The sequence below is a fragment of the Sorex fumeus genome, unplaced genomic scaffold (genome assembly GCF_029834395.1).
Source record: "Sorex fumeus unplaced genomic scaffold, SorFum_2.1 ptg000037l, whole genome shotgun sequence".
Lineage (NCBI taxonomy): Eukaryota > Metazoa > Chordata > Mammalia > Eulipotyphla > Soricidae > Sorex > Sorex fumeus.
In genome coordinates this window covers 44,788,241-44,804,657 of record NW_026606094.1, presented here as the reverse complement: position 1 = coordinate 44,804,657, position 16,417 = coordinate 44,788,241, and the positions used below count along the sequence as shown (strand labels likewise).

The 16,417-nt window shown below is 36.9% G+C and overlaps 1 protein-coding gene across 1 annotated transcript in view; it reads left to right on the top strand.

The window, feature by feature from the left end:
• Positions 1-13,319, top strand: part of CALCR (calcitonin receptor) — a 66,094-nt gene extending 52,775 nt beyond the window's left edge. Inside the window, exons 8-12 of the mRNA XM_056118378.1 lie at positions 1,798-1,858; positions 1,955-2,021; positions 3,532-3,750; positions 6,106-6,147; positions 12,033-13,319. Coding sequence (XP_055974353.1) covers positions 1,798-1,858; positions 1,955-2,021; positions 3,532-3,750; positions 6,106-6,147; positions 12,033-12,302 — 659 coding nt within the window. The 3' untranslated portion in view covers positions 12,303-13,319. The remainder of the gene's footprint in view (positions 1-1,797; positions 1,859-1,954; positions 2,022-3,531; positions 3,751-6,105; positions 6,148-12,032) is intronic.
• Positions 13,320-16,417: the final 3,098 nt, after the last annotated feature.

The following is a 16,417-nucleotide window of genomic DNA, read 5'->3' as shown; positions in this document are numbered from 1 at the left end:
TCTGAAAGACTTTTAATTACCTGGATGCTCTCAACTGAACTGCTGATACAATATAATATTCTGAGAGCATCTCTACCTGGTTTCACCAAAGGTGATCTGTAAAAATATTAGAGAAATTTGACAGATGTGTATTCAAAAAATGAATTTGAGGCCCGCGGCTCTCTCTTGCCGCCTGCGTTCGATGGTCATGAGTCGCTTCTCCCATTCGGGACGGCAGATTGCAACTGGCGGATGAAGGAGGAAATGAGGGCCAGACTGGTTGGTATCAATTACAGTTTATTCCAATCTCATCTCCATTCTCTCCTGATTTTCTTTCCCCCAATTCTCCTTTATTCCACCTCTTTCATTCTCCATGATTCTCCCCCTTGCCCACTCTTTTTTTTCTCCTCCTCCATCTGCCCCCTTACCACCTTAGTTATCTCCAAAGTAAATCATGAGGGGAGTTGGGTAGAAATTACACCTAAGTGTGGTTATACAATCAATGGATGTAAGGTTCCTCCCTCAGGGGAAGCTTCTTCCAGGACAAACTATCTTTCAGCAAGATGACCCTCCTAAGGGTGAAATACCATCTATGGGTACATTTCTCCTTTCCTTAGTCCAATAACCATTTAAACATTCATCTTAATTCTACTTCTTAATATTAGTCATGTTGTATGAACATAGTAAGAGATACATTAAGCTTATACGATGGCTCTCCTAGGGACATTTCACTATAGGTCTCAGACTACAGTGCTCAGGCCAGATTAGTCTTTCCTAACCTTAACAGGGTCCTAATCCAGTTGTTTTTTTTTTGGATCATGACAGAATTTGTCCATGACCATGCTCTTAACTTAAAGTTTAATATTACTGCACTTTGCCTGGCCCATTTCAATGCCGGGGTAGCTCACAACTTGCCCTGGGTCCATCCTTTATCAGGACCCTGCTTTGGGGGTGCTAGGGAATAAGGGCAACTGAGGCTCTTTGAGGACACCCAACTTTTGCACTATCCATGCCAAGCATGTCACCATTATACCCAAGGACATCCAGCTGGCATGCTACATCTGCAGAGAGAGGGCATAAAGTTTATGATGCTAAAATCTCAGGGCTGGGACAAATGGAGACGCTACTGGCACCCGCTCAAGCAAATTGATGATTAACGAGATGACAGTGACAGAGCAGTGCTACAGAGGCTTAAGTCAAGAAAACACATGCCCAGGAGTGAATATTATTCAGAATCAATTGACTCCCATGTTACAAAAGCATAATATTAACTGTCTTCCTGTGTCTATACAAAAAGGACATTGCTCTGGAGTAACTCAAGCAAAGGATATAAGGAAAAGAGAAAAGCAATAATCCCCTTAAAAATACAAATCCAATGTCCTAGAAGGATCTGACCTTACAAGTTAACAGAGTCTGATTAGAGATAGAGGTGATAGACTGGGTGGGGAAGCAGAGCACAGAGAAAGTTTATAGATAAACACAGAGGAATGGGAGTGCCTCGGGAGCACTGTGATGGGTGTAACCCAATACACTTAAGCTCTCTGTGGCAAGGCAGAAAGGATATACCAATGTTATCCTAAAATGTTTAGAACTATGTTACAATAAACAAAGGAATGGGGGTGCCTCAGGAGTATTGTGATGGGTATTAGTAAATCTAAGCTCCCCGTGGCAAGGGAGAAAGGACATACCAATGTTATCCTACAGACAGAAATATTAAATTTGCTTCTGGTTTTTGAAGCAAGTTGCCATTGCCTTTGCAGCCATAGTTTCAATTTATTCCAAGAAAGTAGGTCTAATTTATATTTTTTATATTTTTAGGGTTCCCATTGGTGCCAACCACTATCCATGCTGTTACTCGGGCGCTGTACTTCAATGACAAGTAAGTATTATGGCTACTCAGGTTACATATTTGATTTGTAGGTCAAATTCATTTGTATTGATGTGTTTGCCCTCCACACACACTCCTCTTTTTCAGCTGCTGGCTGAGTGTGGAAACACATCTGCTTTACATTATTCATGGCCCAGTCATGGCAGCCTTGGTGGTAAGAATTGCATTGTAAACTTATCAATGGTTTTTTCTTTGTGGGAGCTTCTGTGAAGATAGTTAAATGTGGCACATGTGTTATAACCTTGGAATGAAGCTAACTTAATGACAATATATAAAAAGAAAATTGTGATTTGATATTCTTCACATTTAAAAAAATATTTTTACTTAGTGCAATTGTGTAGGTTTTAGATTTATTTCTCAAAAACAAACATTTCTTTAAAACAGTTCAAGAACTAAATTCTCTTATTTGAAGTTAAATACCAAGATGCCAAATAATGATTGAAAGGGTATTGCTTAATTGTGAATCAAGGAATTCTTGTCATCATTCCTCTAGGCCCAATTTACAATGAAAAAATATGATATCTCATACAGTGCTTCATTTACATGTAGCTGAAATTATTGGTTACTTGAGATGGGGAAAATCTCTTTCCTTGTGTGAGTTGGGTGGTTATTATGATAGTATACATACTTACCTAGACATCTCTAATGTGAATTTTAAAATCTCTATTTTGTTACAATTCAATGGAGGTATTTAAAGAAAACATGTAATTTAAGGGCTGTAGAGATAGTACTGGGCTGGAGTGATAGCACAGCAGGTAGGGTGTTTGCCTTGCACGCAGCCCACCTGGCCAACCCAAGTTCAATTCCTTCGCCCCTCTCGGAGAGCCCAGCAAGCTACCTAGAGTATTTCGCCTGCATGGCAAAGCCTGGCAAGCTACCCAGGTATTCGATATGCCAAACACAGTAACAACAAGTCTCACAATGGAGACATTACTGGGCCCACTTGAGCAAATAGATGAACAAGGGGAGGATAGTGCTAGTGCTAGAGATAGTATTGCAGATAAGGCTCTTACCTTGTATGCAACCCACCTGGGTTCGATCTCTGGCAACCTCAAGCCCTCCAGAAGTGAATCTGAGTATGAAGTCAGGAGTGAGGTCTTAGTACAGTTGGGTATGGTCCAAAAACAAAACAAAACAAAAAAAGTAATTTGAGAATTTTGGGTGAGCTGTAGAAACTTTCAGATACACGTTTTTCTAGTCCTTATTTTCCTTTCAGTTAAGATTTGCTGGTTGAGGGAAATATGCATAATAAAAAGACATGAAGACAAGACTTAAAATTGCCCCTTATGGTACCCTTTTTAAAAAAATATAAAAGTCAAAGTAAATAATAAACACACCTTTGTTCAAGTTGAGCTGAATATGTTTCATGTATAGAGAAAATATTTCAAATATAGATTGGGGGTAGTGGAGAATAATGGGGGTAGTGGAGAACAATGGGGTTAGTAGAGAATAATAAGGCCTGAAAGCAATCTTTGATTATACATACTGATTTTCATTGTCTCAATATGTGTTTATTTTAATAATTCTATTATTAAATTATATGACTGTTTTGACAATCTATCACATCATATGTTGGTAATATCTGTTCTCCACCTTAGATAAATCAGACTTAAGAAAAGTGAGCATATGTAAATGATACTAACCTGGAGATCATAACTTTATAGGTCAACTTCTTCTTTTTGCTCAATATTGTCCGGGTGCTCGTGAAAAAACTGAGACGAACCCAGGAGGCGGAATCACAGTTGTACCTGAAGGCAGTGAGGGCCACTCTGATCCTGGTGCCCCTGCTGGGAGTTCAGTTTGTTGTCTTTCCCTGGAGACCTTCCAACAAGGTCCTTGGGGTCATATATGACTACGTGATGCACTCTCTCATCCACTTCCAGGTAAGGGTGCCAGTGGTGTCTATTTAACTATTTGCTCAGCCAAATAATGCAGACTAAACAGTTTTCTGAGACTTGTCAACAATTAAAAGAACTTTTAGAAGATATGCAGCCTAGAGGAATATGGCTCAGTCTTCTCTATTGCCTACTTCCCAATTTTTTTAAATCTTAAAACTGAAGGAGGAAATTTAACTTTGTGAATTTATCTTAAAGGATGAGTATTTTTGAGGTACTGACCAATCAAACAGTGCTGATAACAAAGCCTCTACCCGTAGTCCTTCCAAACTTTCCCCTTCCTTCTCTAGTATCTCGAGGGTTACATTTGTTTTTGCTTTGTTGAAGGGCAACATAAATAATGCCAATCAGTTTCCAAACCTGAGTTACTATCCACATAATCACTATTGTTGTAAAAACAGAAGTAAAAAAAAAAGATTCTTGTGTTAGTATAAACTATCTCTGTTGAATCCTGAGCAGAAAGCTGTACTTCTCTTAAATAGGAACTCAGTTTTCCATTTCTTAATTTCACTGCCTTCAAGTGAGGTCCAGGATCTAGAATTATCATTTCAGCCATTTGTTTGATTTTAGGAAAACCCTAGACATCATATAAATTAATATTCTCATATTTTCTAATCAAAAATGATAGTGACCATTTATTACCACTTAAATTGGTAGGGGAGTATGATATGCTTATGGCACAGATAAGGAAATTGAGTCTCTTGGTTAGTGGCAAAGTCAAAAAATCTAACTATAAGCCTATGATCTAAATTCATATAGTTTATAGCCTCCATGTCAACAGACACATTAAACAGAACCAGATTCTTTGAGGTAATTTCTTACTTTTGCTTTTTCATTCCTCCTAGGGACTTTCAGTTGGCTATGCCCAAACATATTTATCCTCACCATTCAGGTTAACTTCCAAACCATCCTTTTGTAATACTCTATTGCATTTACTCTATTGCATAAAGTGTAATGAATTTGCACAGTCAGCAGACCTCCTATCCCTTCTGTCAAAGGGATATCAGAAATGCACCTAGACATTTCTATAATATTAAATGACAAGTCTTCATGTGGGAGAGAATGGAGAATGCTCTGTGAGCCTCCCAGGCTCCCATAACTGTCTTTCATATAGAAGAGAAGAATGTTCCTGCTATTATTCACTCTGCCTCAGATCCAAAGTCTCATTATAGGCATAGTCCTAGGTATTTTGAAACCAGGTGGAGAGTTGAGTGTTCTCAGGTAGAAATGAGTCTACCACACTTTCTTAGACCAAACTTTTGCTAACTTGATGATATATTTCAATGTGGCATTATTTTCTGCTGTTGGGACTGAATGCTAAGAAGAAAGTCAATATTAAGCCAGATATAACAGGGATTTTTATAAAGTTATTCATGCTATTGTTATGAATTTCTATAGATAATTAGATGAGATTGGATGTAGGAATCTTCTGAGTAGTAACCAGAACTCAGAGGTTATTAAATCCATGTCCATAGTTGAGAGACTGGTTCTGATGATGAAACTAACCAGCCAAGGATAGTTTGTCCTGAGAACACAGGGCACAGTCTGCCCACAGCCATATACCATAACAGTCACACTTGTGAAAGATTGCTCTAGTAAATTCATATCTAAATTTAAAAAACAATAAATACAAAAATTTCCTAAGTTGATTTGGGGGCAAGAGATGCCAAAGATTCAACCCAGGTATACTTGATGTAAAGCATGTGCCCTACCACTGAACTCCAAACTTATTCCTTAAAATTTGTTTTCAAACCTACTATAATCAGCATGTTCAGATAATCAGATAAAATTTCAGATTATAATCATCATATTCAGATAATCAGATAAAATTTGTTTTCAAACCTACTATAATCAGCATATTCATATCCATGTTAGGATTGGAGAGATAGTACAGCAGGCAGGGCACTTTCCTTACACATGACTGACCTGAGTTTGATCCCTGGTAACCCATATAAACTACTGAGTCCTGCAAGGAGTAATCTCTGAGCACAGAGCCAGGAAGTAGCCTGGGTGCTCGGGGCCAAACCACGCCCTTCCAAAAAATAATTGTGACAATGACAATATATTGGTTACATTGACCAAAGATGTTCTTTAAGCCAAGCAGTAAGTGTCTTAGAAAAAGAAAAAGTACATTTCTAATGGAGTATTTTTGTAGTAAAGCATGAATATAAGTGGTAGTAATTGTTTTTCATGAAACCATGACATACTGTTTTATGTTTGGGTAGTTTTATGAAAAATTTGTTTTATGAAACATTTCTCTCTGGATAGTCTCTTAATATTGACTAACAAACAATAAAATTCACACAAAAATAACTTCAACTTGATTTTCTCTCCTCCATTAAGGGATTCTTTGTTGCGATAATCTACTGTTTCTACAACAACGAGGTAAGTTTTCATTTAATATACTACCATTCACTGACTTTTTAAAAAGCCAACACTTTTACTATTCTGAAGGGTGTCTGTAGACATTTTCAGTTGCTCTCATTTCTGCAGTTGACTTCACAAGACATCATCAAGCAAACTCATAATTTTATGTCCACTGCTACTCAAAATGAATGTTATCAATGTTTCTATAGAATATTTGTGGGTATTATCCAAGCAAGCAGCTAAGTTCTGATTTCCTTACATTGCACCTCTAATTGGCCAATACCCAAGGGGCAAATAGTGATAGCTATTGTGGATTTCCATATACATAAAAGTTATGTCCTATTTACTTGGATATTGGAATGTCACAATCATAGTTGTAGAACCAAAGCTAGAGTTCGGACTTCTTGCTCCCAATTAAATTAAAACTTATTATATTGTTCTACATTATGTCTGTTTTCTCCCTGAAACCTTGTATACTCCCTAAAGTTTAATTTACTTTGTATAAAAATATTTTTGATCATTCTGTTTGTTTGTAGTTTTGTTTTGTTTTGGCCTCAGGAATTGAAAATGGGGCCTCACATATGCCAACATCCAAGCACTGAGTTACCTCCCCAACCTTTTTCTGGTCATTTTAAGTTAACTCTTACTAAGAATGATTTTATAACAATTCAAATCACATCATGTTAAGAAATCAACATATTATTTTCTATGAAACATTAAAGAAACATCTTAGAAACATTTTCTAACCATTAAAAAATTTATTTTCTAACCATTACATTTATTTTCTCTTCCTTATGACTCTGGGTAAACTATGGTTAGTGAATACCTATAATATTTTGCTTCTTTGTGTCATATCACTTTTTTCCAACTCCAACATTGCAAGATTATGTTGCTTTTGTTCCCCCTTTTCATTGATATATCTTATTCCTTCCTTCATCCATTCATCTATCAATCCATTTCTTCATTCAAGAAAACTATATTGTGCACTCACTATCGCTATTGCTAAAGGCTGGCTAGACACCCATGGCAACCAAATGAAAAGACTTCTTTCTATTGCTAATTGTAAAAGTGCCTCTTTCCAGGGCCAGAATAGTAGTACAGTGAGTACAAAGCTTTCATTTTCAATATTTTTCCTTAACTGTGGTATTTTCCTTGAAGTGTCAAGTGCAGAAAACTAACTCAGATATTCTCCTTATAGTTGAGTATTTCTAGCTTATTTCAGTACATTATCTATTCTTTTTTAAATAAAGAAAGTATCTACATTTTAAATAAGATACTGCTTCTGGGGAAGGTACAAGTGTGACATATCTGCTTTTTTTAAATAAAGAAAATATTTCTGTTTTAATTAAGATTCCATTACTGGAGAATGTCCAAATGTGACATGTCTAATAACACTGAAGCTATGTACTGTATCAAAAATAATATCACAGTGGCCTGAATGTTAGACACCTGGGTATCAGCTGGCCTCTGTGAATGTATTGTTAGGCATTCAGGCCTGAGGGAAGTTCTTTCCAGATGCACTTGAAATAGAATTGTGATGGGAATTTGGATTTTGTTTGGCTGAATATGTTTAACAGAAATCCTGGGGCTAATTATCGGTTATACAATGAAAGATGGAGGTTTACTTTGTACATATTATCCATATGTATCACTTATTTCTACATAAGATAGTCAGTGATAGACTAGATGTAGGGAAGGAACATGGAGAATTATGCTAACAGGAATCAGGGGGGTCATCCAGAAAGCAAGCTTCAACTATAAATACTTTCTACAACAGAACCTCCAAGTTATGTGGACATGGACCTTCAAACATTTCAGCAAACTATTAAGTATTTACCCATAAAAAGATTAATATATGGAACCCAGAAAGATGTATAACACTTGCCTTGCACATAGCTGACAGAAGTTCAATCCCTGGCACCACCAGCAGTGACTGATCCCTGAGTACATAGCCAGGAGTAAGCCCTGAGTACCACCAGTGGTCCCCCCATACCCTCTCCCAATATGCACCCCAAAAATTTAAATATAGGTATTAAAAAATATCATATTTTTTCAAGAAGTACCTTAGAAGTTAGGAAAAAATACTAACAAAGTGTATTTTCTTCCCTTTTCCTGTTTCTTGCTATTACTGTGAGTTGTGGACAAAATAATTTGTAGGTCAAAATAGTATCATCAGAAGAGCCGATTTAAGAGTTCAAATATTATAACTTAATGTTGCTTTGCAGTGTCCATTCAATCTTTTTCTAATGACTTACAATAGTCTCTTTCTGGATAATATTTAGTTCTTATAAAGCCTTTGTCCAGGACCTAAAGAGATAGTACAGGGGTTGAGGCACTTACCTTCCATGCAACCACCCTCATTTCAGTCCCTAACACTGCAAAGTAGTTCCCCAGCATTAACATTGATCAATCAGGAGTTGAGCCCCTGAGCACTGCTGAGTATGACCAAAAAACCTTCCAAAAGAGGAAAACTAAAATCATTGTCCATAGACTTATCTGGTTACTGCATTATGTTAGTACCTCCCATAGAGTGTATGGTTCATTCTCTTCTTTCAGAAATTCTCTGAGTCTAGCCTATTTGACTACACCCTTTCCTGATTCATCAGATCTCTCTCTCAAGTCACCTGAGAAATCCAGGAAACTCTACTCCTTCCTTTACACTATTGTGTCTGTCTCCAGTACATTTCCTCTACACTATGACTCTGTCTCTATTACATGGAATAGTCTTTACAATCCCACTGCTTAGGCATCATGTTGAACTTAGTGACAAGTCAAATGGAGTATTCTGTACAGAACTATTAATTTACAAAGCTATTAATTTAGAGTCAAAGCGATCATGTATACCTTACTTCCCCTTCCCGTTTTCCTAGGTTTTCCCAGCATGACATGGAAATATAAGGTTATTTGAGTACCTATATCTCTTTATCACCTTTTTCTCTCACAATTGGAAGGGGACTTACCACTCCCTCTTCCTCTCTGTAAGGGACTCTCCTTGGTCATGATCTCCATATTATGGCTTTAAGCAAATTATATTTTCAAAGCATTAAGCTTCACTGTATATATCTAAAAATAAATAGCACTCTATTTCAAATATTTTCCTACATCCAATTAGATGTGGTTTTCAAAATTATTATCTTTCTGAGGACTCAGGAAATTCAGTTTGTGCTTCAAAACCAAGCGACAAATATTACTTTTTCTAGACCAGTATTCTCAGTCTCTACTGCAAATCAGAATTGCCTTGTAAAGTTTGTTCAATAGAAATGGTCAGTTCCCTATTATTTTGTAAACAATCACTATTTTCAATTCAGAAGTACTAACCTTCTTACAAATAATATTTATTTTCATCTTTTAAAACAAGAAATTTTGTATAAACATAGGGGAAAGCTAACAAAGAGAACTTAGAAAAACACAGTCATGTTCAACATGAAGTTCTCAATTACTTCAAACTAAAGAAAATTTAGACTAAAGACTGGAAGAGATATTGCGTATATATCCTCCAAAAGTATAAAAAAAATCAGCAACAACTTTGTAAATAATATTCAGAAGTGCCCTTTAACATCCAATTAATAAGGCATAACAGGGACCAAACTTCAAAATATTTTCTTGGAAAGACATTTAAAGTATCAGTAACAAGAAATCTCACAATGGAGACGTTACTGGGCCCGCTGGAGAAAATCGATGAACAATGGGAAGACAGTGACAGTGACAGTGATTAATTACATGGGTCTGGAGCAGGTAGGGCGTTTGCCTTGCACGCAGCCAACATGGCCAAACCAAGTTTGATTCCTCTGCCCCTCTTGGAGAGCCCGGTAAGGTAACGAGAGTATCTCGCCTGCATGGCAAAGCCTGGCAAGCTACCCGTGACGTATTCTATATGCCAAAAACAGTAATAACAAGTCTCACAATTTGTTGTGAAACGTTACTAGTGCCTGCTCTAGCAAATCAATGAACAACCGGAGGACAGTGCTACATTAATTACATTAGAAACCCCAAGTGAATTGAGAATAAGACAATTTTTAAAATCAAGTTTTGTTAAATTCATATTGTAACAGGTGTGTTGACTTGTGGTAGCACAAACTGAGTCTTAAAAAGACCTTAGAATCTCTTTTTTATAGGCACAAAACTTCCTGTTTAGCAATACAACTGCAGGTGCATATAAGAACTTAGCAAGAAACAAAGGCATTCAAACATGAAGATTCCAACCTGATTTTCTCTTTTTTCCATGTATTTATTGATTTTAATTTTTACAAATGTAGAAACTGGAGCAAAAATATACCTACTTTATACAGCTGGTTAATAATAGAGCCAGGTGTAATAATTATGTCTTCAGACTAGAACTCTATTTTTTAAAGTTGGCAATAAATAAATGGATATAATCAGGGGAACATGCAAAGTGATTTGTGCCATTTGCCTTTATAACAAATGATGAATTTATATAATTGAGAACTTTGTATGCTATACTTATCCATAACACTGGCAACTCCTAATATTTTTTATGCTTTGGGGGAATAACAAAAGTCTTCCATTTTTACCTCAAACCAATTCAATGCCTCTATTCTTGTGATCAAAGCTGCACTAAGCTCAACCTGTGATATTGTAGGAGATAATTACTCTTATTAAACTGTAATTATTGATGTGTCTTTTACATGCTGCTAAGAGTCTATTCTTACATGTGTGGTTTCAAAATCAAAGGAGATTGCCATTTCCACACAAAAGGAGAAGTTATAATTTTGAAAATCAGAAAAAACTGTGACTATTTCTGCAATGATAATTTTATAAATTAAAATATTCTTCAAATCTTTTTAGCTTCACTTTGGGCTGGGTATTTTATTTCTATGAATGATATTTCAATGAGATTATTTTGAAAATACAGGTGAGGTAAAATAAAGACTTTTTCTCCTATTAGACACATTCATAAATTCATTGTAAATTTATAACTCTCTACTTTGGGTACCTTTGAATATCTGCAAGAATTTAAGCTGTAAGGACAATGTTATTTCAGAGATGCTAAGCCCCTGGAAACTATTCCTTTTGTTTAGAGACATTGCTTTTCCAACAATACACTGAACACCTATATTTCATAATACATCTTCATTGCATTTGATAGTTCCTAGATTAAAAGCCTGGCACTTAAGGACCCATGTTTAATAGAAACAAATAAAGCTCATCATCTCTTGGCTAGTCCCAACAGGAAAATAATTGTAAAGCAATCCAAATGCAAAGTCTGAAAGAGACAGGAAAGCAAATTATTTTACTATATTATAAGAGTGTTAATAGAGTAATTCCATTGTACAACAAAATGAAAAATTTTCCTCCTCTTTGCTCTGAATGATTATTTCAATCAGAATAGGCTTTCGCAGATAGCTTCTGCTTCAGGTTTGATATCTCTTGTTTCTACTAAAATCAGTCTAGTTGCTTTAGAATTCTGTAGCTATCCCTACTGCACACAGAGATTGCAAAGCCAAATTCCCATGAGCAAACAGGGAAGCACAGTGCTTGGAGAGTTGTGGGAATTCTGAATCAAAGGTTTGATGGAGAATCCAAACTACTTGTGGATCTTCAATAAACACTTGCACTTGAAAACGCATTGCCTGGGATGATCTCATTAAGAGTGCTTCCTTTCCTGTTTTCCAAAATTCCAACCCTGCTTTGCCAGAACCTTAGCCCAGAAAAGCTGATAACTCTGTCAACGAAATCAAGCAATTACCTCCATCTGCAACCTGTGAAGTGTTCTTTGAAGATGGTACACTACATTACAAGCTATATGCTTAAGAGTCATTTTGATCAGAATTGTAATCCAATCTCCTTTGACAAATCTGATAAGCTCCAAAACTTGTACTCACGAACCTGACTCTAGCATTTCTGACAATTTTTTATAAACAAAACTCTCTTTTCTCTTCCAGGTCCAAACCACCTTGAAGCGCCAATGGGCCAAATTCCAAGCCCAATGGGGTTATCTCTGGGGGGACGACAGCCCTAGGAGCTACCCAATCCACACTTCAGCCTCGGCTGCAGCCCGAGCTGCGGCCCGAGCTGCGGCCAATGCTGCAGCAGAGGGAGGGGATATCCCTGTTTACATCTGCCACCATGAGCCAAAGAACCAGTCTATCAACCTAGGCGAAGTGGCTGAGGCCATGGCATTGGAAGTCATTGAGCAAGAGTCATCTGCTTGAATGTGAGAGCAATTACACATTGTGATCACTGAGCCGTCATTTCCTGGAAGAAGACAGACCATGCGTTTAAAGTGATTCCAATCCTTCCAGGAGCTGATCATACCATTTGTGAAGAATTATTATGAAAATTTGTCCATAGTAAATTTGAAGAAAGATATCATTGGTACTATTGCTGTGGGAGATAGTCTAGGAATGGAGTCTCCCACTGCCACACTTGTGAACTCCATCTTTCATCCAGTACTGAGACGCTGATGTCATAGAAATGCAAGCAAAGTGTCCGAGAGAAACACAAATTAATTTAGTTCAGATACAGGGTGCTCCTTGTTAATCTTGAGCCATTTTTACCTTTGAAAAATTAAAATTGCTGTCAATATTTTTTTTTAACTCTAGAATTTGAATTAGGATATTTCTGTATTGGGCTATGCATCTGATTTCTAATTTTTTTTAATCGTAAAATTCTGATGTTAACAGATGTTTTACCATCCACACAACATGGGTGAATTACATGACCTCTGCAAGGAAAATTAGTTTTCTAATATAGAGATGATTAAGTAGGTAGAAGAAAGAACTGCCTTTGGCAGAAAGATGTAATGCTTTGAATGAAAAAGACGATTTGCTTTGAAATATTAGTTGGACCAATTTATTCTTTGGTTGTGTGTTTGACTTGGCTGTGAATAATCCTGTGCATTGGGCAGGTCCTAAGTGCTCTAAGGAACTTGTTCATGTTGAAAGTGCTTTGATCACTGACATAAATTCATTTGGAGGTCACAAAGAATTCATCACTAAATTTTTCACAAAACTGCCAAAAATACAATTCCTACAGGAGAATACTCTTCAAGAGAGTTTTCTACTTTCCAAAGCTCCAGGATTTATAAAACAAATCACTCCAAGGTTTATAAAGCAAATTACCTCTTGCCCTTGGGTGCTATCTAACAGTAAAAGATAAATTTGTTTAAGACTGGTAATTAAAAGACTCCATATAAGTCCATTAACTGCTTTTCACCTAGCTTCCAAGCTTAACAACTTAGTCTATTCTAGGAATATTCTATAGAGCTAATAAGAAATCAGTTTGTAGTTGACCTCTTGTTTGCTGCTATTAGCAAAATAGGAATAAGATATATATATATATTTAACTGCTCCAAGTTTGACCATATATCAATTTACTTAAAAGAGTTCTTCATTAAAATTGAATTTAGTATTCCCACATCTTTTTTTACTTATACAGTATAAAATTTTTTTTAAATCCCTGAATAAACCAGTACCATTATTGGCACCTGAAGTTAATTTGAGAATTAGCAACAGAAATCAGTTAACAGTATTTAATTTGTATACTAAATGAGGAGGTACAGTGAAAATCTCCAAATCTCAAGTCTCATCTATGTCACATTGTACCCCTGCCTTTATTAAGTGATTTAGTTTGAGAAAGAAAAATAAGTGATTTGTTATGGCTACATATTTAGTGCACCCAAAGAAAATTATATTTGTTCAGAGAAAAATGCATTTTGGATACTAAAGTAGATTGAGTCTCCTTTACTGAGTGTAAGGGAAGTTTTGAAAGAAGGTATTTTTCCAATCACAGTATTTATGTAGTGCTGTTTCTATTTTTGTTTACAAACATGGAAAACAGAGTATTCTGGGCAGCTCTATACAAATGTGATAATGTACTGCCAAAATATTTTAGATGTTACTGTGCTAATATAGTAGGGGCTGAAATAAATAAAATGGCTTGCTATAGAATTGCACATAGTACTAAAATTATGTGAAATGCTTATGCTATATATGTATAAATAAATACAGAGTATGTTATGAGCAAAAAGATGTATATTTGTGTATTTTTTTAAATATACTTTCCATCTTTTCATCCATTCACCTTGTCTCTAGTTCATTCCATGTTCTCTTTTCCATTTTGGTCATGGGCTGCTAACATTCCTTCTTGTTTGAAAAGCCAAAGGAAGAACGGTCATTCAAATGTTTAGGTTAGAAAATCATATAAGATGCATCTAGATTGTCATCTTTGTCAATATCACCATTTTTAATCTTCAATTTGGTCACACATTTTATGGCATGGTTCTCATATCCTTAATAATGCAAAAACCACACACAAGTATCAATTTTATTTCTACATTTGAGGAGCACAACTAAGAAAGTAAGGACAAGGAAGTATTTTTTTTCCTTTTTTATTAATCTGAGACTAGGCTTGAACTGTCCAATATCACATCAGGTTATTAAAATGGTTAAAATCACTAATTTAGCACAGCAGGAAAAGCATTTGCACGTGGCTGACATGGCCAATCCAGGTTTGATTCTTCTGCCCCTCTCGGAGAATAGCAAGCTACTGAGTGTATCTCGCCTGCACAGCAAAGCCTGGCGAGCTACTTGTGACATATTTAATATGCCAAAAACAGTAATAACAAGTTCCACAATTTGTTGTGAGACATCACTGGTGCCTGCTCAAGCAAATCGATGAACAATGGGAGGATAGTGGGACAGTGCTACAGTGCTACTTTAAATCAGCAACAAAAAACGAATAAAGGGGAGCTAATTAAATATCAGGCTGGAGCAATAGCACAGCGGGTAGGGTGTTTGCCTTACACACGGTCAACCTGGGTTCGATTCCTCCATTCCTCTCAGAGAGCCCGGCAAGCTACCAAGAATATCCCGCCCATATGGGAGAGTCTGGCAAGCTACCCGTGGTGTACTCTATATGCCAAAAACAGTAACAAGTCTCATAATGGAGACGTTACTGGTGCCTGCTCGAGCAAATTGATGAACAACAGGAGGACAGTGCTACAGTGCAGTTAAATATCAGTAGGATCAAAAGCCACAGTTGGAAAGATTTTGAGATCAGGAAAGCATGGAATGGGAAAAAATGAGGATGACTGATTGCCCATATATATTTTTTTAATTTATTTTTATTAGTGAAGCACCATGAGGTACAGTTGTAGATTTACAAATCTTTGTGCCTGAGTTTCGGTCCTACAATGATCAAATACCCATCCCTCCACCAGTGCCCATTTTCCCCCGCCCCTCCTCCCACCCTGCCTCTGTGGCAGGGCATTCCCCTTTGTTCTCTCTCTCCTTTTGGGTGTTGTGGTCTGCAAAAGAGGCATTGAGTGGCAATCATGTTCAGTCCATAGTCTACTTTCAACATGCATTTCCACTCCTGGGAGGATCCTCCAAACACCTTTCATTTGGTGTTCCCTTCTCTATCTGAACTGCCCTTTCCCCTAGAATATCCGGCTGGCCTCTAAGTTATGGAGTAATCCTCCTGGTGTTGATCTCAGCTATTCTTAGGTATTGATCTCATATTTTGTTGCTTTATATCCCCCAGATGAATGCAATTTTTCTATGTCTATCCCTCTCTTTCTGACTCATTTCGCTTAGCATGATACTTTCCATATTGTACCACTTGTATGTAAATTTCATGACTTCATCTTTTCTAACAGCTACGTAGTACTCCATTGTGTAAATGTACCAAAGTTTCATTAACCAGTCATCTGTTCTTGGGCACTCAGGTTTCTCCCAGTTTCTGGCTATTGTAAACAGTGCTGCAATGAACAAACAAGTGCAGATGTCACTTCGACTACACATTTTTGCCTCTCTGGGGTATATTCCCAGGAGTGGTATCGCTGGGTCAAATGGGAGCTCAATTTCTAATTTTTTGAGAAACGTCCATACTGTTTTCCAAAAGGGCTGAACTAGTCTACATTCCCACCAACAGTGAAGGAGTGTCCCTTTCTCGCCACATCCGCGCCAGCATCGGTTGCTTTGGTTGCTTTTGTTCTTTTGAATGTGGGCCAGTCTCTGAGGTGTGAGATGGTATCTCATTGTGGTTTTGATCTGCATCTCCCTGATGATTAATGATGTAGAGCATTTTCTCATGTGCTTTTTTGCCATTCGGATTTCTTCTTTGAGAAAGTTTCTGTTCATTTCATTGCCCCATTTTTTGATGGGGTTGGATGTTTTCTTCTTGTGGAGTTCCACCATCATCTAATCTTTGATAAAGGTGCAAGAAATGTGAAGTGGAGTAAGGAAAGCCTCTTTAACAAATTGTGCTGGCATCACTGGACAGCTACATGTAAAAAAGTGGGCTCAAATCTGTCCCTAACACCAAG